The 25121-nt window shown below is 46.7% G+C and overlaps 1 protein-coding gene across 6 annotated transcripts in view; it reads right to left on the minus strand.

Moving 5' to 3' along the window:
- Positions 1-25121, minus strand: part of CELF2 (CUGBP Elav-like family member 2) — a 528392-nt gene that overhangs the window by 11501 nt on the left and 491770 nt on the right. For 2 of the 6 annotated variants that reach the window (XM_059912093.1, XM_059912096.1), the window contains 2 exons: positions 7881-8000; positions 1925-2122 (listed from right to left, as the gene is read on the minus strand). In XM_059912093.1, coding sequence (XP_059768076.1) covers positions 1925-2122; positions 7881-8000 — 318 coding nt within the window. Of the gene's footprint in view, positions 1-1924; positions 2123-7868; positions 8001-25121 lie in introns of all 6 variants that reach the window. The other 4 variants (XM_059912095.1, XM_059912098.1, XM_059912097.1 and 1 more) reach the window with 2 other exon arrangements.

Consider the following 25121-nt stretch of genomic DNA (forward strand, 5'->3'; position numbering starts at 1 on the left):
AATATTAAAACCATTTCTTTACAAGGCCAGACTGGTTCACTTTCCAGTCGGAAAATATATAGCAGGGTACACGACTAAATACATCAAATTGACTCAACTCTCTTGATTAAAGAACAGAACTATGGAGTAGAAAATCTAAAACTCTTACTTAGTAGTGGAATTCATCATGGGGTCTTTCCTTTGCTTCTCAGTATGACCTGCCTTTCAAATTATGTTTTAGTTAAGCTAATGTTAAGACGGTTTAAATTTCTTGAGCACAGGTTACCAGGGTGAGAAGAAGGTGATGAGAAGATGGAAGATGATTTAAAAAGACCTGAACAAACCTGAAACACCATCAAGCACTAATCCATGCTGCTGGTAGCCCACATAGCTAAATATAAATAATCTGGAGCGGGCAGTATTTATTTTGAACTATTTTACATTAATCCCAGAGGATTAATTATTGCACAAGCAGTGCCTAAAACCCAAGGCATAGAAATTTAGGGCAGTGAGCTGGTGTGAAGCAACTTCCGGGCCCAGACCTTCTCCTTAAGCTACTGACTTTCGAGTCTGCTGGTGACAGATGTTTTCTCAGTGACCCAGGTTATACGGTTTGCTGTGAGGCCCTGCTGGGTGAGGGAGAAGGGACCAACACTCTCTAAGACGCACGTGGGGGAACTGGCTTTTATGGTCTCTCCTGAGGACACGGTTATCTGACAGGCTCCCTCCTACCACCCTCATCTGTCACCATGGTAGTCAGACCTCAGACACAGGGACCTCAATACAGGCTTTCCTTTGGGAAGGCGAGGTATTTATGACATGGGGTCGCCACACGCCCGGGGAAAACACAGTTGTCTGAACAGTTGTGCAAGTTTTAAAAAAAATCAATAACAGTCACAGCTGAGAGGAAAGAGAAAGTTGAAAGAATGAAACTCAGATTTTCAACTATCTTCCATTTTTAATGCTGTTATATATAAACAGAAAAATATCTTTCTTTAAAAAACAAAAACAAAAACACATGAGTATCTTTAAAGCTGTGTCCCTTTTACAATTCCTAACTTAAAAAGAAAAACCCTTCTATTTCTTATAGGACACCATGTTTAAAGTCAAAATATTCAGACAAAAACCAGTCTGGAACTATGGGGTGAGGATATAGGGGAAGGGAAAGAAATTTTAAAAACATCTTCAGCAGTACTTCCCTATTCTAACTTCCTTTCTTGTGTTCAAAACAAGTCAGAAAGAGAATAAATATCACAGTGCAGATTCTGCTTTAAAAGCAACTTCAGTCAAGGAGGAAAGAAAGAGACAAGCCCTCCCTATTCGGGCCAGCTCATTAACTGCTTTATAATTAGCTTTCATTTATTCTTAGCATTCACTTCCTGATGTTTATTTTGCCTTACCGGCAGAGAAGCAAGGCAATCAATCACTTATTTGCTTCCCCAGAAGACCCCTGATTAAACCGAGACTGAGTCAATCCTAAGAGTGGATTTTTTCATTAACCTGGAAACCGTCGCGGACTAAGAGGCAACTCCACCATCACGGGGGATGTGGACTGCAGGAAAGCTGGGCCGAGCCCACAGGGGGCTGCATCGACCCACCCCTTCCTCTAACGAGGAGTCTGTGTTGAACGGGAGAAACGAGAGGCGGCCCTGCTGATTCGGGAGAGGGGGCTCCCGGCAATTTTTTGATGGCAGCAATCGCTAGGTAATTGCGTATGGCGCACAGAGGGTGAGGAGTCCACCTGAACAGGGAGAGGAACAGTAAAGCTAAATACGACAGGAAAGAAGACTGGAAGGGCCTGTCAGATTCCTTTAAGAAAACCCAAACAAACACGAGTAGGAGAAAGAAAACAACTGCTTTCTCTTAGGACAGTGGCTCGTGGAAGTTCCCTGGAGCTCTGCTCTGGGCGCGAGCGCCGCCCTCCGGCCCGGGCCCGGGCACCTACCTTCCTTCTGGCTGCCGGCCGCGCTCTGCTGCTGCAGCAGGCTCTGGCTGTACAACGTGGGCAGCGCCGCGGCCGCGTACTGCTGGATCCCTGAGTAGGCCTGGGTGAGGGCGTCCATGGTGCCCGCCGTGCCATTCGTCAAGCCCGTGGCGCCAAGTCCTCCATTCAGAGCCGCCATACCTGAGAGCATTTGAGCAACTTTACAAAAAACCCAACAATAGAGAAGAGAAACAGCACTTTTCATTAGTGCTTTCCAAAGGAAGTTAGAGAATCATTTGACACAAGTACGACAGCAAGTGCATGCAGCGAGCACAGCAATTACAGCAACAGGAACTTACAGACAAAACCATGAAGTGACAAACTGTAATAATGGCAGACACACAGACGACCACCGCAAACCCCTGAGCATCTGTAAGCCTCACCCCCCAGGCCGGTGACGGAATTCACCGAGGCACCCCAGGGGGCCAGTGCATCTGCGCTCCAGCAGCGCGCTGCTGGCAAGGGCTGGGGTTCTTTCTGAACTAGAAGCCTTCTGCCGCTTACAGCTTGAGAGCATGTAAAAAAGCACTAGTGGCAGAGGCCTGTGACATCTGTGCACGTAACCCACTTACTGGGCTCTTTGAGGAGCCGTGGGATGGCCCCAGGGTTCGAGGGGGAAGGACAGGATTGAAACTCCTCTCCCTTAAGCTATCTGATGAGGAAACGGCAGAGAGCATGAGCTCTGTACTCAATAAACAAGTGAATCACCAGTTCCATTGACGGGCTTGCTCAACAGCTGAAGGACGCTGTCAGGGACGAGGACCTGAGGGGAGCCTCGCTGATGATGAAGAATGAAGGTGTGGGGAAAACGCGGCTCCCTCCCCTCGGTGTAGCTACCTGAAGCTGCTTGTTCAGTATGAAAGGCTAGAAACGGGATGGGGCTGTTCTCAGCAGCAAACAGACGCACACACAGACAGACAGACAGACAGACACACACACACGCACACGCCTGAATATCAATCAGTGCCCGTGGGACTGGGGTTTCCGCCAATGAGAGCACCCCATGCCAACTGAAGTGACCCCGTGTCTGAAAAGCTGGATCCTGGCTATTAACCCATGTGAACTGCATGACGGCCAGCACACTGTTTTGACTTTTTTCCTTGTCTCCTGGCTGCTCTTTTGCTCTATGATGGTTGTTGACTGTGTCACTTTTTCCCTGAATACTGAGTCAAAACAAGTAATATTTTATAGAGTGTGAACTTTTCTATAAACTCAGGAAATGGAAGAGGTGACATCATAATTGCCTTGAGTTCCCTTTATGATGAAGACTTTTTTTTTTTAAAAGATCTGTTTATGGGAAGAACTTAGTGAAAACATTAATGAAAATCTTGAAGGAATTAGGGCTATTAAGGATGTTAAAATAGCAAAGATGGTTAACTGAAAAAAACTGTAAGAAGTCTAATGAGAATAGAGGACAACTAAGATGAGGGTGCTTAGAAATTACACAGAGGAATCAAACCCCAGCATCACCTCAGCACCCCCACCCACAGGACACAGGGGCGGGGGGTGTGCTTACCCCGCCATGCTTCTGTTCTTCTGACACCTTCATCTCTTGTATGAAAAGGACTACACACGAGATAGGAATGAGAGCACGGCCTAACAGCAGAGGAATCTCATGGAGCCTCAGGTCTGGTGTTCTCCCTGGGGGGCTTGCGGGGACAGAAATGGGCCTTGGGTGACGTTTGGGGTGGGGCTGGAGTGTCAAGGAAAGCCTGGGGGCCATGAACATGGAAAGCCAGCTTCCTGAAAAAGTGATTTCAAGCAGTTCTAGCCGATACCAACTAAGCTCAAAAGGTGGTGGCCAGCAGAGGTCCTGCTGACGTTGCTTGAAGTTTCTTATTATGAAGGAGTCTATTCTAATTTTTTCTGAGGTGTGTGTTTACCACGGCCAAGGTAGAACAGGTGATTGATTACCAGGTAGAATCTGAAAAACCATCAAAGGAAGATTTCAACTTTTGAGAGTTATTCCTATCAATGATCTAATGTCATTCTGTATTAAATAGTCATTATACTGAAGATAACATTTGTCAATTCAGCTGCTGGTATTTGATTCCATCTAAACACTTTGGACAATCGAAACAGAGGTTTGAAGAAGGTTAGCTGAATAAAATGCTTCCCCTTAAAAGAACAGGGCTTTCTTCGAAAAGGCCAAATGGATTGATCATTTCATCCCAATTTCATCTAGACTCCCATGCATGCTATTTGGGTGAGGAAGGCTGGAACAAAAGGACAGGTGTGGCAAACCTCAACGAGGGAGGGAAGGTCTTTGCAAATAGTCTAGCAATGAAGTTAGCGCGTGTCCAGACTACCACGTGCTTTAACTTAACCGCTCTCCCAGGTCCTCCCTGACGGAGTCCCGGGGAGCTGTGAGATTACCGAGTAAACCTGTGAAAATGACCTAGAAGGACCCACCCATAAAGATGAGCATGAACATCTGGCGTGGCCAGCATGAAGATGGTGCTGAAAAGCAGAGTCGGAGGCGGAGTGCCACAAGCCAACCACAGTTATCTGCACACCCCTCGGCCAGGCTTTATACCAAATAAAGAAAGGGCAAAAGTGAGGAATGTATTCATATATTCTCATAGATTTGTATCTATTTGCTGGGATAAATTTTCTTTGGTATAGATGGGATATATCCTTCTAAGCTGCAAGCTGATAATGAGGACTTAGGTAAGAAATGTCTAAAATCAGGGTAGATGAATATGAATATGTACAATTAGTGGCACTTGTACTCATGCCTGTATTAATAATATGGTCACAAGTGTATGTGACGTTGTATGTGCTTGTGTATGTACCTAACTACATGTATCTTTATATATTCCAATAATACAGATTAAAACAGTGATTTCACAAGGCATACCAAGGGTGACAAGCCACCGCAACACTATGCCCAAAGCATCGCATCTTTTCTCTCCTTTACATAAAATATTTCCATAAACACTATTCACCAGGCATTTGTGGCTGGTGATATGCAGATAATCATAACTTTAAACACTCTACGGTAAGCCGTTTGGAAGAATTAGCTCATTTAAAAAAGGAAAAATAAGGATGTCACTTGACATACATTTAAGCACAAAATCAGATACAGATTCCTGGGTGGATATAACTGCAAAAAATATTTTCTTCGTCTTCGTTCAGCTATTAGTATATGAAACCTGCCTGGAGAACCCTCAAGAAATCCAGGAGGGAAAGCTCTGTTAGTGAATTGCCCACATTCCTTCCGTGTGATCTTGCTGATTTCCGCTCTTAGCTTTAGAGCGCTGTCCTTTTTTTAGTCCCTCCTTCTATGAGTGTATTAGGAAGAACAAGGGTATGAAGCTCAAACAGTCTGGTTCAGCTACTTGTCTACCATCCGAAGCTTTATCTTGTGGGGAGCTGAGAGGCCCTCTGGCAGGGAAGGTAGTCAAATTCTCCCGGGATGAGTTTGGGAATTAACTGGATTCCATCTACCTACTTTCTCCATGGCGCCTTCGTCCATGGAAAAGAGGTGGCTTTACTCAGAAAATCAGAAAACTCTCCTTAACGGTAGCAAGTAATGGCTCCTGGGTGGAGTGGGGGAGGAAATGGTGATGATATGGAAGCTGTGTGTGGCCAACTATTTGTCAAGCTGCCTCTGTCCAGGTAACCGTTTGTTGACTGCCTTCTTATCCAGTAGGACAGGTAGCCTCATCATGTCTGTTAAGGAAGAACGGTCTGAAAGAGGACACTCTATATTAGAAGGTTTTCTCTCGGTATTTGAGAAAGCAAATCTTAGCTCCAAGCCGGTGCCGGGATTGTTAAATAGCTCTGATAGTAATTTACCCAATCAGAAGGAATGTATTTTTCTTTGTGCATGACTTTTGGTTTGATTAAACATTTTTCTAGTTCATACTGTCTAGTAGGGGTTATTTGAAACTAGAAACAGTCTTAATTTCCCACGACCTATATGTACTTACATTAACCCAATGGCAAAGAATTTAAAAAACAAGACAATTTAAGGCTGTTTTTCTTGCCAGGAGCAAAAGTGGAATAACACAGGTCCCACACAGGAACTACTCACAGTCTCTCTGCCATTCGACACAGTCCCTCTCCAGTCGCTCACGAAAACGATGGGAAAATCCCCGCAAAGGACAACAGAACAGGATGGAGAGAGGCGGGACCACACAGACAACACACAGCAGTCATGAGCACGTGCTGAGGAGGACAGCCATTCCCACTGGCCTGTTACTGTGCAGACCAAGGACAGGCAGGCGATCAAATCAAATTCCTTGTTTTAGGGGAACTAGGTCCTGGGGCAAGAGAAGCAGCATGAAGGGATGTGTGCAAACACACGTCTGCAACCGAGGGGAAGGACAAGTGAGTTGGAGCGTCTGCAGAACAAGGTCAGAAACAGGAGGCAAGGCCATGAGGGCTGCTGGCAGGAGGGCAGCTGGAGGCAGCTTCACTGGAGTAAAACATTCTGCTGTCACGCGGCCACCACTTCATTCAACACGTGCTGGCTAATCAACAGCTATCTGGTCGGGAAGGAAAGAAAGCTTTTTCTTGTCTGCTCTTTTTGGCCTTTGGTCAGATAAAACTCAGTCCAAGGTTATGACTGCTTTCCCCAAAGCATTGGAATAAAAGGATTTAATAAAACCTGAACACATTTCCTACCTCTAAATGTATGACTTATCCTCTTATCTGGATTATAAAAGTTAGTCTTCATTTGGATGAGCTCTAAGTGCTTCCTTACCAAACAAATTGCAAGGTATTCTTTTGGGATTTGAAGATATAGAATTATTGGGGTGTTTTGTTTTTTTTTTTTGGCTTTTAAAAAAACTGTACTGCTTGATCACCCTTTAAAAACTGTACACTTAGTCAATCATGGCTTAAAATAAGGCAACTTGCCAAGGACCCTTTTCTTAATGCTTAAAATGGGCAGAGGCTGGGTTGCCTGGTAGGTAATTAGGTCCCCGAGTCAGGCTGTCATGGTCCTTCTGGATGTGGCTATTCTCAGGCACGGGGTAGGGGTGCGAGCCCAAGCTGAGGGAAAGGCAACTGAGGTGTCCCTTCTGTGGACCGAGGACCTTTCCCAATTGGAGGAGCCAAGGCTAAGCTCGAGCCTCAAATATGACTCATCCTCTGGCCGGGTACTATTCTCCCCATAGATCTAGAATGCCGGAAATGGGTAGGCTGTGTAGACAGAACTTAGAGTTCTTTGGTGAGTCTGTATGTTTCAGAGCTAAGTAATTCTGTAAGCAATTTGCCTCACTCTGCTTCAACCTGCGTTAGTGGAACGGGGCCCTTAGGAGATGCACTGCAGTAGGGTGACCCCTGACTCCGGGGGCTTGATAAAGACTCTAGGCGGTTCCTGCAGGGGCGGCTCCTCGCCACTCAGCCTTGTTTCCTGCTTTCCAAGGCCTCATTTCTCCTCCTGTATAATCGCCATGAACCTTTGGGTTTTAGAGCTGGAGGGGACCTTTAAGATCATCTGATCCAGAACTTTCAATTTTCAGATGGGACCCTGAAGTCCAGTTGGGGGCAGTGATTGGCCTCAGATGCCTGCAGGTGACTGGGAGCTGGCCCCATGCGTCCTGATTTCTAGCCCATTGATTTTTCTTTTATAACACACTTCCTCCTCTCAGAAGAAGGGACCCACACTAGAACCAAACCAAAGCCCTCGAAACCTGCAGATACCTGTCAACCACAGAGACCTATGGCTAAATACACAGTCTACACGTTACAAGAGACTTGGGGTGGTGAGGGTGGGGTATTTCTGGAGACAAAACAAAGGTGGGTAGCATACGCCTGTCAAAACACGGGCCCCTGCTCCTCCGTCCCAAGCTTTAGCTCTCCCCGTGACATAACCTTTTTAGGTCGTCTCTGGCTGACCACTGTCTGTGGAGAATTTGGGGGAAGGCTGTCCACCAGAGCAGCAAGTACTCACTGTTGATGGTACCTGCTAGTGCGTTAATGTTATTCAGTCCGACAGTGGCTCCTGCCAGCCCTTGCAGAGTCCCGAGAGAGGTCAGAGAATTCATGGCTGCACCAGCAGTGGAGTTGGGGGTTGAAGCAGCCACTGCAAAACAAAAGAAAGACAGGGAACCCGGGAGAGAAAGAGCACAGGATGAGTGAAAGCCAGCTGGTCCGGGAAGTAGTCTGTCCCCATCACAGCAGACGGAGCCGGGGAGCCTTCAACCATGGGCAGTCTGGGAGTTGCGCTTAGGTTTTGGTGTGAAAGACGTGGGATTATCCTTGTGGCAACTGTGACAATGAGATCTGGTGGAAAAAAAAGCGTCACAGCTCTGTTGTGCCAGCCAGCGAACATGTGCATTGCTGGTTAGCAGGGGACAGTCCAGGATAGGAGGCCCGACCTCCTGGGTGGCAGGTCCTTCATCAGCCCCACCTTAGAAGCCTCTGAACAAATGACTTGCACAAAAAAAGGGGAGGGAAGGGGGAGTAAAATGGCATTTCTTGTCTTTCATATTGCTTATGCTTCAGACTTGGCATTTTCTCAATGAAGCTTAAAAAAAAAAAATTCCTGGGTTTGACAGACGACTTCAGGACCCAGGTAGTGGTGCTTATAGAAGCGGGGAGTGATACGAGATAAAACCATTTTGGTCCGAACTCTCCTTCCCCTCCCCCCCTCCCCCTTTAAATAACCGCTTTATTGGGATGTAATTCATGTTATAAAATTGACTCCTTGAAAGTATACAATCTACTGATTTCAGTATAGTCACAGAGTTGTACAACCAGCACCACTAAGTTTAGAACATTTTTATGACCCTCTAAAGAAACCCATACTCATTAGCACTCATTCTACATTCTCCCCTCTCCCTTGACACTGCCAACCACTGACCTACTTTCCGTCTCTGTGGATTTGCTTAGTCTGGATATTTCATACAAATGGAATCATAAAATATGTGATCTTTTGCACCTGGCTTCTTTCACTTTGCAAAATGTTTTCAAGGTTCATCCACGTTGTAGCACGTGTCAGTACTTTATCCCTTTTTATTGCTGAATAATATTCCACTGTGTGGAAACACTCCACTTTGTTTATCCATTCATCAGTTGTGGACATTTTGATTGTTTCCACTTTGGGGCTATTATGGATAATGCTGCTGTGAACATCTGTACACAAGTCTCTGGGCAGACATATGTCTTCAGTTCTCTTGAGTACATACTTAGGAGTGGGACTGCTGGGTCATATGATAAATCTATGTTTACCATTTTGAGGAAATACTAAAATGTTCTCCAAAGTTGCTGTCCTCCCTAATCCCTTTTACACTTACAATGTAAATAACATTTCAGGTATCTTACATTTGTATAGCATGATAGTCTGCTGACTTTTTTCACATATATTATCTCACTTTATCCCGGTGATAGACATAAAAGCTAAGCGAAACTCTGACCACTGATAAAAGTGGCGCTTGATCCACTTCTAGCTGTGGAATCATTGTGAGCATGTGAACATCCTTCCTTCTAGGATGACCGGGAACTTCAGTCCATCCTGCTGGAATGTTCCTGCCCAGATGGAGCTCATTCCTGCTGTGCCTTCAGAAACCACACAGTATTGCTTGCAATGCACCTTGCTTGGGATTCCTTCTGGGTGAGGCTAGATCAAATGCCTGAAAAATGAATTCCCCACCTTGTCACATTTCTGCCCATGTACAGCATTAGCTTCTGACTCCTCATAATGTGTACGTATTTTCTTTCTCTTTTTAAAATAAAATTATACATAATCAAGTCAATGTTTCTATAGTCCTTTTGTGTTATGAAACTTTTCAAGTACACACAAAAAAAGAGACGATAGTGACAAATTCCTTCAAACTCATATCCAGATTCTAGAATATTTGAGAACCACCCTATTTCCTACTTCCATCTTATCCCTACATACTTCAGTATGCAACTCTAAAAATTGAGGACATTTTCTTTTAAAACCCCAAACCACTTTTCTCTTTCCTCTTGAATCAGTTTTATTAAGGTTATAGCTTTCTAGGAATTTGTATATTTCACTGAAGTTTTCAAATTTATATTGGTATAAAATTACTCATAATTTCTTCTTAATAAATTTTAAAAATCAGGAGCATTTACATTTAAGTTCCATTTCTTTGTCTGCTTGGGTTACTGAGAGAAGCATGTGAAAATCCTCCACTATGGTAATGCCAATTACTCCATGTAAATATGTAAATTTGGGGGAATACCTCTTGAAGCTACTTTACAACTTCCACAGATGTTTGTAGATCATTGTATCTTCTGTTGAAATAAACTTTTTGTGGTGATCTCTTTATTTCTAGTTTTACCTTGACGTCTGTTTTATATGATGTTAAAAAAAAGCAGCACCAGCCCTTCTTTTGTTATTTGCATGGTATATCTTCTGCCATCTTTTTTTGTCTGTTTATATTTTAGCTCTATCTCTTATAATCAATATATAAACAGGTTTTCAAAAATAGAATACAGCCTAATAATTTGATAGTCTTTTAGCAGAACTATTTAAATTTTGTGGTATACATCCTGCCTATATTACATTTTTTCTCTTCTTTCTTGCCTACCTTTAGGATTACTTGTTGGTTTTTTCCACATTCCATTTTCCCCCTCTACTACTGGAGGTAATATTTAATATCTGGAGGTAATATTTATTATTTGTATTCTTTTATGTATTACCATAAAAATTTTAAGTCACACATAACTTACAAGAATCAAAGTTAACATTATCTTTATTCTTTGCCAGAACATTTGCTAGAATGTTTCTCCATTCGTGTATATGCTTAGGACAATTTCTAGAGACTTTAAGTGGTTGATTTTTTAAATAAGTTTCACCAGTTATGGGTCTTTCACTGGGAAAAAGTCCACAGATATCCTCATACTGCCATTCTAGAAGTTCTTCCCTGGTGTCACCTAAAATTGTGTGAAAACTCTTCAGGCCTTTATTACTGGCTTAGAATCAGAACATGCCTTAGGGATAGTTTTTACCCCTTACTCACAGGCACAACAGTCTGGTAAGAGCTATCACATGTAGACTGACGTCAGACAGAAGTGTATTTTTCTATGGGAAAGCGGGGTGGGGGGACTTCAGTTTCTGGCAGTTAGGTGGTCTAGGTTACCAGAGAGACTCTCCCACTGAAAAAAAACTAAAATGCTTAATAAGATATTTTTAAAAATATTTTTAAATTGCATCAATAACTGACCATTTAGTAAGAAATACTCAGAAATCAATGATGTAAGTGAAAGATGGAACCCAGAGAAGTAAGTAGAGCATTGAAGGTAGCTTTCCCCTTAAGGGCATTTGGTGAACCAGATAAATTTGAGCTTCAGTTCTCAAAGCTTCCCAGTACATAAGAAATACAAGAAAGCCTAGGGCCCACTTGAGGTAAAGCATCTAAGAAGAGGCTTCCCCCCCAATAAGTCTGGAACACTAAAAGGCTAAATAAACAGTCAGTGAACAAGATATACTCTCACTTCAGAAACTGTAAGGAAAACTGCCTGTCTCAAAACTTAGTGCGGAGTATGGCAAGGGGAATTTCCCTCTGATAATATATAACCAACTAGCCCTCACATCAGTTTGCAAACCAACTTTATCTGACTGGTCAAAACTGCTCAAGCCAGCAATTTAAAGTGGTCCCTAGCTTGTACTGTCTTCCAGCATCCTGCAGAATCAACTCTAAGTCAACCTTGAAAAGGCCCATTTTCAGCAAAGAATTCTCAAAAATAAGGTTCCAAGATAGTTAAGCTCACAATAAAAAAAAATCACAAGTACCAAGAAGCAGCAGAGACAGAGTTAGACAGACACCATATTTAGATCCACCAAAACTTCAGATATTGGAATTATTAGCACACAATAGAATGGAGGTATATTTAACATGTTTGCACAATTTAAAAAGGGTGGAAAATGAAAAAAAAAAGATTATAAGAAATGACCAAGTATACTGATAAAATTATTAAATAAAAGTCTTAGAAGTGAAAAAACAATCAAAATATAAAATTCAATGGATACATAGGTTTAACAGGATATTAGATACAGTCACACAGAGAATTTGGTGAGCTGGAAGACAGACCTGAGGAGATTATACATAACTGAGAAAGAAAAGATAACAGATTAAGGGACATGGACTAGTCTAACATATTTCTAGCTGAAGTTCCTGAAGGAAAAAGGAGAACAGGGAAAAGGCAATATGTAAAGAGTTAATGACTGAGAATTTTCCATAACTGATACAAGATCCTCTCCCACATCCACGTGTTCAAAGGTCCCAGTGAATTTCAATCAGGAAAAACGAAAATAAATACATAATTAGATGCACCACAGCAAAAAATGCAGAACACCAAAGAAAAGAAGATTTAAAAAACAACCAGAGAGAAAAAAAAACCTCAAAAGACCACAATTAGACATCTCAGTACCTGACATCTAAACAGTAATAATGTAAGGAAGTTAGTAAAAGGTGCTGAGATAAATTAACCGTCAAGCTAGAATATCCAGCAAAAATGTATTTCACAAACTAGGACAAAATAAAGAAGTACTTTTCACACAAAAGCTAAGAGACTTTTTCACCATTAGACCCTCACTAACTGAAGTTCTACTGGATATACTTCCAACTAAAGGAGAAATGATCCCAGATGAAAGAAGGAGGAATAATAAGCAAAGGGTGTGGTAAATATATGGGCATACCTAAATAAATGCTATATAAAATAACAATGGACTGAAATTCAAACCAAACCAAACCAAACCAAGTTAGAGCTAAAATACACGACAACATGAATACACCACCCATGGGTTGGTGCGGGGGTGGGGGGGTGGGGGGGGAGCTTTTTTGAGTTAAAGTATCGTAAGATCCTTGAAAGAAAAAGAAATTTCTTGGGCTTCCCTGGTGGCGCAGTGGTTGAGAATCTGCCTGCTAATGCAGGGGACACGGGTTCGAGCCCTGGTCTGGGAAGATCCCACATGCCCTGGAGCAACTAGGCCCGTGAGCCACACCTACTGAGCCTGTGCGTCTGGAGCCTGTGCTCCGCAGCAAGAGAGGCCGCGATAGTGAGAGGCCCGCGCACCGCGATGAAGAGTGGCCCCCGCTCGCCGCAACTAGAGAAAGCCCTCGCACGGAAGTGAAGACCCAACACAGCCAAAAATAAATAAATAAATAAACAAATGTGGGGTTTAAAAAAAAAAAAAGAAAAAGAAATTTCTTGCTTGCTTTTTTTTTCTTTTTTTTTTTTTGGCTGCGTCAGGTCTTAGTTGCGGCACACGGGATCTTTCGCTGCGGCGTGGGCTTCTCTCTCGTTGTGGTGCACGGGCTCCGTAGTTGCCGTGTGCGGGCTTAGCTGCCCCGTGCCTGTGGGACCTTAGTTCCCCGACCAGGGCTCGAACCCGTGTCCCCTACATTGGAAGGCGGGTTCTTAACCACTGGACCACCAGGGAAGTCCCAAGAAATTTCTTTCTCAAGAAAACTGACTAAATCTCAGTAGCAAGAGCAGGAGTTTGTGACATGTGAGCCACGAGCAGCAGGTTGTGCTATCCCCTCTCCTCCTCTCCCCCAGCTCAGCACAATGGAAGCTCTACCCCAGGAGGCTGTGGTCAAGAAGATGGGGGCTCTTTTCAGCTCCCAAACTATAGCGATGGTTTCTCCTAGGGAGGGGTAGACCACTGGCCTTTCTAACCATCCTTCCTCCCTGGCCCTGTTTTGCAGAAACTCTACTGCAGGTCAAGAAGTGTTGAGTCCTTTCCTCAAACCAGCCTGTACTCAGAGGGTGGAAGCTCACCCCAGGCACAGCCCTCGGAGAATACTGGGCCCAACTACCCTCATCCCATCTTGCTTCTGCGGGGAGGTTCTATGCCCAGAGAAGCAAGCTGAGAAGAGCAGGTGCTACTGCCCTGGTGCACCACCCCTCTTGTAGGCCAGGGGTTGCCTGAAGCGAAGCAGGTTGCTGTCCCTGCCCTCAGCTCCAGGGCAGTGGCAAAGAGGGTCTGCCCACAGAGAGAGAGAGAGCGGTCACAAGAACAGAGAGCTCCATAACTTTCCCTAAGAGGAATGAATTTATTTGGAACATAGTGCGGGGAAGTTCAAGCCTAAGGCACCATGGAAAACAATAGATATTTTGGTGGTGGGCCATTAAGAGGAACAAAATGGTAGACCACCCAGAAGTTTAACAGAGATAACCAGAGAAACAGAGAGATAAGAAGAGTGTTCCTGGGGTCACAGCAAGCTTCAAGGAATGAATGGCCTTGAAGACTTTCCCTATGGAGGGGTCTGACTTTAACAGAATCAGACTGTGGTGGCCATTTGTGCCCAGGGTCAAAAATAATAGATTAAACAACTGGAAATTAATGGAGGCTGGGTGGGACAGCAATAGAAACAGACCAGCCAGAAACTGAACAGGGAATCCGGCAGAAAGGCATTCAAAGAGAGCCATTTGGAAGAATTATGCCGTTTAAAAAAGGAAATATAAGAATGTCACTCACAGCCTGAGGCTGTGTTCTCTAAGGAGTGACATCAGAAGCATATTGTAGGGGAACAAACTTCACTTGCTAAGTCACTAAGCAAATCAGCAAACAAGAAGCAGCTGGGTTTGGTGGGGGAGAGTAGGGAGGAACAGTGTCCAGAATAAAATGTCTAGTTGTTCTCAAATTATGAGATGTGCAAAGAAATGAGAAAGCGTGATCCACACACAGGAAAGAAAGCAGGCAACAGAAACAGTTTGAGACGGCCCAGACACTGTTCTTAGCAGACAAAGACATCAAAGCAGCCATTATATATATGTTCAAAGAACGAAAGGAAACCAGATCTGTGTACACTGTCTATAGGAGACACGTTTTAGATTCAAAGCCACAAACAGGTTGAAAGTAAAAGGGTGGAAAAATATATACCAGGCAAACAGCAACCGTAGAGAGCTGGACTGGCCATACTAGAATGAGACAGCATAGACTTGACCATCATTTTAGAGAGAAAGAAAACTGGGTCAACTGCTTGCATTGCAAAGGGCCTTAATACACTTTCATGAAAATCTGTGTCTTTGGTAGCTCATGAAAGAATTCCAGGGCCAGTGTGCAGTGACCGGCAGAAAACCCTTATTTTATTCAGGGCTCTGTTTTTCTTTACCTCCCTCAGACTCTTCATTCAGATCTAAGAAAAGGGAAAGGAATGGAAAGGACCAGGGTGAGGAGGTGACATATTCCTCCAACAGCACAGGAAGTGAACGTGAAGCAACCTGGGAGGAGGCATGGAGGGGAGTAAACTGAGTACCTGGGTCAGGATGCCCTCTGGCACACATCTGAGAAACACGTACAAGCTACTGTTATCATCAGAAAGGCCCCCAGACCCGGGTGCCATTCGCAGCAACGATGGAGAAGGGCGGGTACCCGCGCCCTCAGGTCACTAATCTGGAGAAGGTCGCTTATTAGTAGGGACGCCGCCACGTTCCTAGAAGCCTCACGTGACCTGTCACCATGCTGATGTGGGGTATTCCTCACAGCTGCCGGAGACCCGACACCTACGACAGGGCCTTATCACCTCAGTCTCTGTAACGTGAACTTTTCAGGGTCGTTTACCGCACAGACCTCATGAGTCTCTAATCCTCTGCACCACCCCTTGGCGGGGGTCGCCCTGTATCTAAACGGTGGTGGCAGGAGAGGGATCACAAAGGTTAGCATGGGCGTCCTGAGGAGGAACAGGTAAAGTGTATTAGCTTGGCCCGGCAGGTGCTGAAAAATGAGGCTATGGCTGTAAACAACACACTGTCACGATTTCATTGTTCTCTTTCAAAAACAGAAAACTGGAGGCAAAGTGGGTCTGTAGTTAAGACTGAGTGCTTTGCAGCACTATTTACAACAGCCAAGACACGAAAGCAACCTAAATGTCCATCGACAGATGAACGGATAAAGAAGAGGTGGTATATAGATATAATGGAATATTACTCAGCCATAAAAAAGAACAAAATGATGTCATTTGCAGCAACATGGCTGGACCTAGAGATTATCCTACTAAGTGAAGTAAGTTACACAGAGAAAGACAAATATCATATGATATCACATATATGTGGAATCTAAAAAAATGATACAAATGAACTTATTTACAAAACAGAAACGGACTCACAGACATAGAAAACAAACTTATGGTTACCAAAGGGGATAGCAGGGCAGGGCAGATAAATTCGGAGTTTGGGATTAACATACACACACTACTATACATAAAATAGATAATCGATAAGGACCTACTACATAGCACAGGCAACTCTACTCAATATTCTGTAGTAACCTATATGAGAAAAGAATCTGAAAAAGAATGGATATATGTATATGTATAACTGAATCACTTTGCTGTACACCTGAAACTAACACAACATTGTAAATCAACTATACTCCAATATAAAAAAAAAAAAAAAAAGAAACAATATGCGAGTGAGAGGTTTCTTTATGTCTTGCTTTTCTATTTATTTAAAACCCAGGAAGACTGGCTACGGTGCACTGTAGTTTTCTGACCTCTTGTTGTGCTGTTCTTGGATGGTCCCAGTAGACTGATGGGGAGAGGGTGAAAAATAGGAGGGAGAGGAATCAAACATGAGATTAATTGAACTAAGTAACTTGCCTTAAAATGAGAAGACTCCATGTGCTCCAGTGCTTTGGAAAATACAATGAAAATTCAGCCCAGCTTGAGTCTAAATTGTAAAAGATATCTCGACTGTGTATCTAGCTGCCTTTAAGAACCTTCTGAGTTCTAGCAAACAATCTGTTTAAAGCAAAAGGAAAACTCAAATTTGTCATACAGCCAATCTCAATCAAATACTTCAAAACCAAATATTCAAGAGACACACGATAGAGAAAAGCCCTTAGACACAAAGACAGACGCACATTAAATGCCACCAACACGCATATCTTCCTATTTCTGTGCTGGCAGACTGGCCGGATGCTGCCTTGGGTAACTGCATTCTGCCCTCCTAAAATTCCCTTCCGTCTCCACTGAGAACTGTGTCCTTCGCTTTCTCAGTTCAACTGTTTACAAGACGCCAAAGGAACATTGGTAAATAGATGTTGGCTCAGCTTTGCCCACAGCACCTCCTTCAGTCGAAGGCTGCTCCACGCAAAGGAGAGGCCGGCCGTACAACAAAGCCGAGAGGAAGGCAGGTGGGGAGCAGAGCCACCTCACCTCCCGGGCAGTGAGGACAGACCCTGTCATACGTCATGTTTCACGCCTGCTGTACCACCAGCTCAAGACCGCCAAGCAGCCCAAAGAGGTTCTGAGCGGCTAGCCAGCCAGGAAATGAAATGGCCAAGCAACACACCAGAGCCATGTGTCTATGACCTCACATGGAAATGCAGTTCTGTGTCTTTGGATGAAAAAACTGCAGGAGGAGGGGCTTCCCTGGCGGCGCAGTGGTTAAGAATCCGCCTGCCAATGCAGGGGACACGGGTTCGAGCCCTGGTCTGGGAAGATCCCACGTGCCGTGGAGCAACTAAGCCCATGTGCCACAACTACTGAGCCTGGGCGCCTAGAACCAGTGCTCTGCAGCAAGAGAAGCCACCTCAATGAGAAGCCCGCGCACCGCAAAGAAGAGTAGCCCCTGCTCGCCGCAACTAGAGAAAGCCCACACGCAGCAATGAAGACCCAACACAGCCATAAAAAAAACCAAAAAAAACAAAAAACTGCGGGAGGGGGACAGTGGGGTGGAGAGGGAGGGGGCCGGGGGAGGGGGAGACTGGCGGTGAGGAAGTACATCTCTGCCTGTTACGGAATCACTTTGTTCATGTGACCAGGTCAGTTCACTGACGGAAAGACTCCAAGCTCAGGAATCCCCAAACACCCATCCTAATCTAAATGATAAGATGGGTGCTTTCTTCTCAGAGCCAGGGGATGCCTTGCTGAATGATGTGTCTAGAAGAGCTTCTTGACTCAGGTCAAAACTGCAGGTAACAGATGGAGGGCCCAGGTCATCTGGTCCCTTGCTATGCTGGGAGACAGAGAGGGCAGAGGGAGAGAGGGGGAGAGGGAGAAGAGGGGTGACGGAGAAGAGGGGTGACGGGGAAGAGGGGTGACGGGGAAGAGGGGTGACGGGGAGAGGGGGAAGTGGGGGAGGGGGAGAGGGGGAAGAAGGGGAGGGGGAGAGAGGGCAAGAGACTGGGGAGAGAGAGAGAAGGCAGGAAGGAAAAGGAAGGAAGGAAGGAAGGGAAGAAGGAAACAGTGCTAGAAGAGCCCCCAGAAGAACTGCTGTTCAGCACAGAGCTGAGAACTGGACTCACTCATATCCTCAGCCCAAGGATTTGTTTCTCTTACATCAATAAGTCCTTCACACATACTCTCTCATTTCCGGTTGGTCCTCCCAGGAAACCCACGCACTGGCTGGGGAAGAGGAGGAGGAAGCAGAGGGGTATGTGTGGTGCACACGGTGCGGAGGTACAGGACGGGACCCTCTCCAGCTGTGTGGCCAATCAGGGGGGCCAAACAGCAAGACACACACAGCTGTGCGAGAAGGGCTGTTTGGAAAACTTTCTTAAACCAGTATAACAAGCAAGCCTAATCTTACCTGAATTTTAAAAAGATGTTCCATTTGTTTTCTTTTTATGTTTATTTGTGCCAGAGATAAAAGCTTATTCTCTTTTTCTCAGCCTTCCAGAGAGAAAGGACCTTTGCTTCACTTCCCAGGAAAGAGTCCCCTGGTCTCTGCTTCTCCCAGGCCCCAGCGGCCTTGATACCCTTTCTGGGGACAAGGGTGACTCACCTGACTGCACAGACTCGGGGGGCCCTGCTGTCCTCCGGGCCAGAGTCGGGGCCTCTGAATTGAAATACGAGACACCAACGGGTGCCTGAGAAAGGCCTTCTTGCTCTCTGTTCTCTTTTTGTTCTAACTTCTGCATGACTGGGTAGGTAAACTAAGTTTATTTAGGCCTCCAGGGCAATGTTTAGAGAGGGAGGTAAGAATCACTACTCTTGTTCTCTAAGGTAGGCAGAATTTACTGTCCCCCTAAAGAGGTCCATGTCCTAATCTCAGGAACCTGTGAACATGTCAGGTTACATGACCCAGAGGAATTAAAAATTGTGATTTGGCTGACCTTGAGATGGGGAGATTTTCCTGGATTATCTGCGTGGGCCCCATGTAAGCACAAGGGTTCTTATCGGGGGCTGGAAAGAGAACCAGAGAGACAGCAGCACGAAGACACAGCAGCTCTGAAGATGGGAGAAGGGGCCGGGAGCCAAGGGGAGTCAGTGGCCTCTAGGAGGATCTTGTTCTCACAAGGGGGGATTACATTCTTTTCACATCAATTTGCAACACTTGAACATTCGACATCTTCTCCCCTGGGGAGGCGAATGCGTGGCCAATGACCGGTCCTCCAGCCTTCATCATCAGGCTGGTCCTCAGGAGACTACATCTGGGGGTACAGCTTTGAGAGGGTCTGGACGAGGGTGAGCTGGCCTGAAAGCCAAGCTGAGAGACAAACAGGTGACAGAAAGGTAAAACTTAGCCTAGAGAGGAGAAGGCTAAGGGAAGAAACAGTCTGAGGTCTTGACACAGAGAGAGAGTCGTTGTAGCTCCAGAGACCCCAGCGGGGACCAGTGGGTGGCGGCCGAGAGGGGCAGAGTCAGGGTGAGGAAGAACTGGCTTGCACGGTGGGCCCAGCTTCCCCCTGTTTGTGGGAACAGGAAAGCAGAGGCTGCCGCATGGTCACGGATCGGGGGTTTCGGCAGACCCCGCGGCTAGGCTGGGTGGCCTCCGAGTCCAATAAACCAAGGTCTGAGAAGCTCTTACTTTCTCCACTAGGACTGAACACACACTGGCAGCATCTCCCGGCGGGGCAAACGAGGACTCCGAGAAGGCAGGACTCGACCCTCAGCGACGGGGCCGGCCCCTTCGCCCACAGCATCACTGAAGGGCCTGAGAGCCCAGGGCTGCTTGGAGGCTGCAGGCCAAAGGGATCCACACAAACACAGGCCCCATCGAGCTCAAGACATCACAGGCTCCCACCTTCTCTTCTGAGCAGGAGAGGCACGCAACTCAAACCCCAAATGGCCGGATCGTGGGGGAAATGATCGCCAAGAGAAAGGCCAGCCTTGCGCGGGGGACACTCCCTCCGACCTGCGGCCCAGGGCTGCCGGGCTGCTCCGCCGGCCACCGCGTCAGAACCATCTGTCTCTGGAGGCGGGGACCACGATGCCCTGAGACGGCGCAGGAACCACACACGCTGGATGGGAAGGAGGTGTAGCCCAGGGTCTCCTGCACCGCAGTCCCCTGGACGTTCCCTGGGACCTGCCGGTGGTGAGGCTCAGGGCTGTGGATTAACACACCCTCTCGGTGCGTCTCCTGCTCGTTAAAGATTCGGACCCACTGGTCTCAGGGGTGTGTGCGTGTAGCATCGCCAGGTCCCCTCCAGGCTGGGTGCAGAATTTAGTGTGGGGTGTGAGGAGGTGAGAGGCTAAGAGGAGGTGAGGTTGGGTTTGTGATAAGACAGGGGAACAGATGCTGGGAGGTAGGAACCAGGGGTAAAAAACTATGGAAGAGTGAAAAGTTCTGGTTCTATCTTGCACATAAAGAAGTCCCGCCTGGAGGTGAGTGTATTACAGGGCAGGAGTTCACTTGTCTTATTTCCTAGAACCTACGAGAGGGACTGACACATCGTAGGCGCCACACAGGGACGTGCTGAGTGAAGGAAGGGGTGGAAAGTCCACTGTGGCCGCGGCAGGTGCACTGGACTCTGTGTCCGGCCGCTCCCAGGACGAGGCCCCGCACGGGCCTCCGTGAGCTGGAGGGAGGGCGTCCACCTGCCGACGCTGTGGCCGCCCAGAGGGCCCCCCACGGCCAGGTGAGCCCGGGGCGGGGTGAGGGGCTCTCATTAACTGTTCCTTGAACACCGGAGGAAGGGTGGGGATGCCATCACAGACAGAACTGGCCAAGCCAGCTGCTGCCTCGTCACCGGCACAGCAGCAGAGATGCCCTTCGTTCCTCTGGCGTGGCTGCCACAGAAGGAACCAGAGGCCCCTCTGAGGTCCCCGAGGCTCCACGCTGGCCTGGCCCCTGCAGAGGCAGAGACCTCGTCCTCCCTCTCCTCGAACTGTGATCAGGGACATGGAGGAAATCCCGGCTTCCTTCTCATTCTTTGCACGAGGTGGGCTGGTCAGCAGTTTGGGGGGAGGCTGACTGCTGATTGTAGGGAACGTGGCTCTTCCCCCTTTGTTGTGTGGCCGCGTGCCTTGCGGGATCTTAGCTCCCAGACCAGGGATTGAACCCGCGCCCCCTGCAGTGGAGGCGCAGAGTCCTAACTGCTGGACCACCAGGGAAGTCCCGGCTCTTCCTCCTTTTCCGGATTCCAGATCCACCGAGAAAAGTAGAAAAGTGGTCATTGGGGGCCATCAACCTCTGATACGGACCACGCCTCTGTCACCCTCCCTACGCGAAGGTGATCTTTCCCTCCGTTCTTTTATTGGTGCACTGGCAGGGCCTGTCTCGGATATGTCTGCCTCTGAAAGGACCACGCTTTCTAGGAACCCAGTGCCTCAATTTCCTCCTGTTAACCCCCTCCCCACTTTTCCTGGACTGCAAGATTTTTAAAAAGCTACAACGAGACGACATTAATAGAGGACGCCAAGAATCTGCCTTTAGTGCATCCACAAAACGCTTTCCACAGACGAATGAGACGGTGTAAGCACAGTGGTTTTGTAGTTTAGGAAATCAATAAAATAACTGCAAACAGAGAAAACTGCCTGCATCGACCAAACACACTCAGGACGGCGAAGCCCGCGGTCACCGCTCTGTGTCACACAAGCTTGGATGTTCGGAAAGGGGGCAGAGTCATGAAGCGGTGACACAGGCAGCCGTGGGGACTCGCCAAGCAACAGTGTCTCCTCTTCTAAGGGGTCTAATTATCCCACAATACCACACGTCTTATTTTAAATTTATTCCCTGAAAGGTTTTTTTGGGGGGCGGAGTGGGGTGAGGAGAGGAGGGATGACAGGGCAGGAGGTGGCTGTTTGGGTTGGAAAATGGCATTGAAAGCTTCCAAGGTGTTCCGATCTCACTACCTGACGGTCTGTACGGGCACGTCCGTGACCCCATAGACACCTGCATCACTTTCTTCCTTCACTAACCTACTTCCAACTCACCAGGAGACCGGTCAACAACTTGGTGTGTGTAACGCTGGGCCAGACAAGTCATTATTGGTTCTCAGATGGGCCAGAGGAACACTCTGAGTCTGAAGGACCAGAGGAAGAAAGCCCCTTGTTGGGACTCTGAGTCCTTTCTGAGCACTAGTCTATGACAGTAAATGTTTCTGGAGGCGAGAAAGTGGTATGGAAACGGACGTGGGCAGCATCAACCTCTTCACGTCTACTGCAGTCCCACTCTTTTCTTCACTTTAATTGTCACTTAACAAGTGCTCGCTGGAGCCGTCACTGAGTGATGTTTCTAAGAAAGAATCTACTTCATTAGTTGTCAACAACCTAGGTACCTCTGCACCTTGCCTATTTTCAGTACCCTCCCCTGTCCCATGAAGAGGGACACAAGAATGAAGGTGTAATTTGGGGCCATGAGCTTGAAACAGTCAGTTTATACTGATATCAACTCAGCCTATATGGATCAAACAAGAATGGAGCAAAGGAAAGGGAAAATTGGACCTGTTTCCCCTTCTAATGATATTTTGCTTATGAATTACCAAAGTAAAAGTACACGCCTCCCCATGGCTGGGCCCTGATATTTGCTTTTTTTTTTAAAAATAGATGCTCATAGGGGCTTCCCTGGTGGCGCAGTGGTTGAGAATCTGCCTGCCGATGCAGGGGACACGGGTTCGAGCCCTGGTCTGGGAAGATCCCACATGCCACGGAGCAACTGGGCCCGTGAGCCACAACTACTGAGCCTGCGCGTCTGGAGCCTGTGCTCCGCAACAAGAGAGACCGCGAGAGTGAGAGGCCCGCGCACCGCGATGAAGAGTGGCCCCCGCTTGCCGCAACCAGAGAAAGCCCTCGCACAGAAACGAAGACCCAACACAGCCATAAATAAAATAAATAAATAAAAATTAAAAAAAAAAAAAAAAGATGCTCATGGACACAAATTGAAAAATCATGGTGATTTCCTTATAAGGATGAAGAAACTCAGAAATACAATTCCAGGTCCCCAGGAGCTCCTGCTTTTGAACATTTCCTGGGGTGGCAGAAGTGGTGGCCCCCTCAGCTGCGGCTAACAACCTGTGGCCCCTTGGGCAAATCACTTAACCTCGCAGGCTTCTGTTTCCTCATCTGCATCATGAGTGAGGCACCTGGATGGATGATCTCGAAGATTCCTTGTGATTATGAAATGGGATGATTTGACCAAGCTCTGGACTCTGGAGAGAAAAAGTGAGGAACACGGATCTCTGTGGAAAGCAAGTGCATGTCACTGGGAGGTTAATGAAGACCTGCTGGATCCTGGTCTGTCCTGAAAAGGGGGCAGACCTTCCTTTCGATAACAGGACCCCAAGGTTGGCAAGAGGTCACCTGGCAGAGTTCAAGGTCCGAGATGCTAATGAGCTGCACTTCAGCTACTTGGGTGGTTTCCTTTGCAAATGACCGACCACAGAGCACACACTCAGTATACTGCCTGAAATAAAACAAACCACTCTCTGAGGGCTTCACTCTCAGTGGTGACAGCTACAAGGAAACGGGTCCGACTATGGTTATCGTGCTTTATTTAATCCAATAGAGCATTTTGTCTTTGATAAGCAGGTGTGTTGGTTCTATAACATCAAGTCAAGTTTGAAGTTCACTGCCATCTTCTTCAGCTAAGCCCCAAAGCAGAAAGAAGTAAGGAAAGGGTCTACTCCCTGCATTTATATTCTAATATTTTTAGGAAGGGTGGGGAGATATTTGTTTTCTGAAGGCAAAGGTTCAGAGAAAAAATATCACTGGATCTTATTCCAGTTTTAACCTAGTTTCTTACTGTCCAGAGTAGCAGAATTTAGTGTCACTCCCAAATAATCATCTCCCCCAGATGATACTTTAATGTCTTTTTAGCAATAGCATGTATTACATATACATATTCCCTCAATAGTTCAATAAGGGTAAAAGTGGACAATTCCATTTCACAACGGAGAAAACTAACCAAAGAAAGATGAAATGATTTGCTCTAAATCAGTCCTTCAGCTCCTGGTCAAGATGTCCACACACTCTAGAAAGAAAATGAAACTGTAATTCCTCTATCACATTCTTTAGATTAACTGGTTTTTAAACCTCTGCCCCGGGCATGAACTTTTTTCGGTTTCTAGCCCTAGACACTTAAATTCTTGACTTACGCATGACGTGAATACCTTCCTGTCTCAAATCCTGTACAGCCTCCCAGTCCTGACCTCCTCCTGTTCATGTCTCAGCAGCAAAGGCATTCCCTCTTTTAAGGCTACACCATCCACTTACTGAACGTTTTTACGGCTTTGTGCCCTGTCCCGTACATTAGTGTATAACCTAATCCTGGGGCAGCTGGGAAGGCAGGCATGGGAGCTGCTGCCCTGGGGCTGGGGACACGCGGGACAGATTCTCACACACGCTGCTCCAGGCGCCAGACAAGGGGCTTAGAAGAGGGTTTGATTCCATCCCTCCAACCTCCGCCCCCTTCAGTCCGTCAGTTTTCACCTCTCGCTGGCCTCTTCCTTTCCTTCCCTGTTCTGCCTCCTCCTGAACCTAGAAGCATGTTTACGTTTCTCCATCTTAAAATTTTTCCTCCTATTGACCCTGCTAGACTTTGTAAAAGAAACCACTACATTTCATGAAAGTGTCATATATCAATACATAATTCCCGCCTCCAGGCTCACATCCCCCCTCCTCTCATGGCCTCCGGAACCATGACATCACGCCACCGCTGCAGTGATTGGCCACTTGGCGGGGAACCACCTGCCCAGTGGCGAAACTCAAATGCCTCTTCTCTGTGCTCACATTCACCTCCTTCCTGCTTGGTTCCCTGGATACCAGGCTTCCCCGGAGCTCCCTTCCCACCACCTGCCTCCTCCCGACTGTCCCCCAAACACAGTCGTCAGCCCAGGCTTCACCCCCCAGGCCCCTGCTCTGCTGTGTTTGGTGATTCTAGCTCAATGATCCCACCCAGGCCCCACCTGGCTGACATCTGCCCACCTCCCCGCCTCTGCAGCTGACCCAGGGCAAGATCAAGTATCAGGTAACCCATCTGCTTTGGGGATGTATTTAAATGAAAGGCCAGTTCACATGTGCCTCAGCCCAACGTGTATAAAACCAAACCATCTTCCACTATAAAC

This window comes from Balaenoptera ricei, chromosome 2 (genome assembly GCF_028023285.1).
Source record: "Balaenoptera ricei isolate mBalRic1 chromosome 2, mBalRic1.hap2, whole genome shotgun sequence".
Taxonomy (NCBI): Eukaryota; Metazoa; Chordata; class Mammalia; order Artiodactyla; family Balaenopteridae; genus Balaenoptera; species Balaenoptera ricei.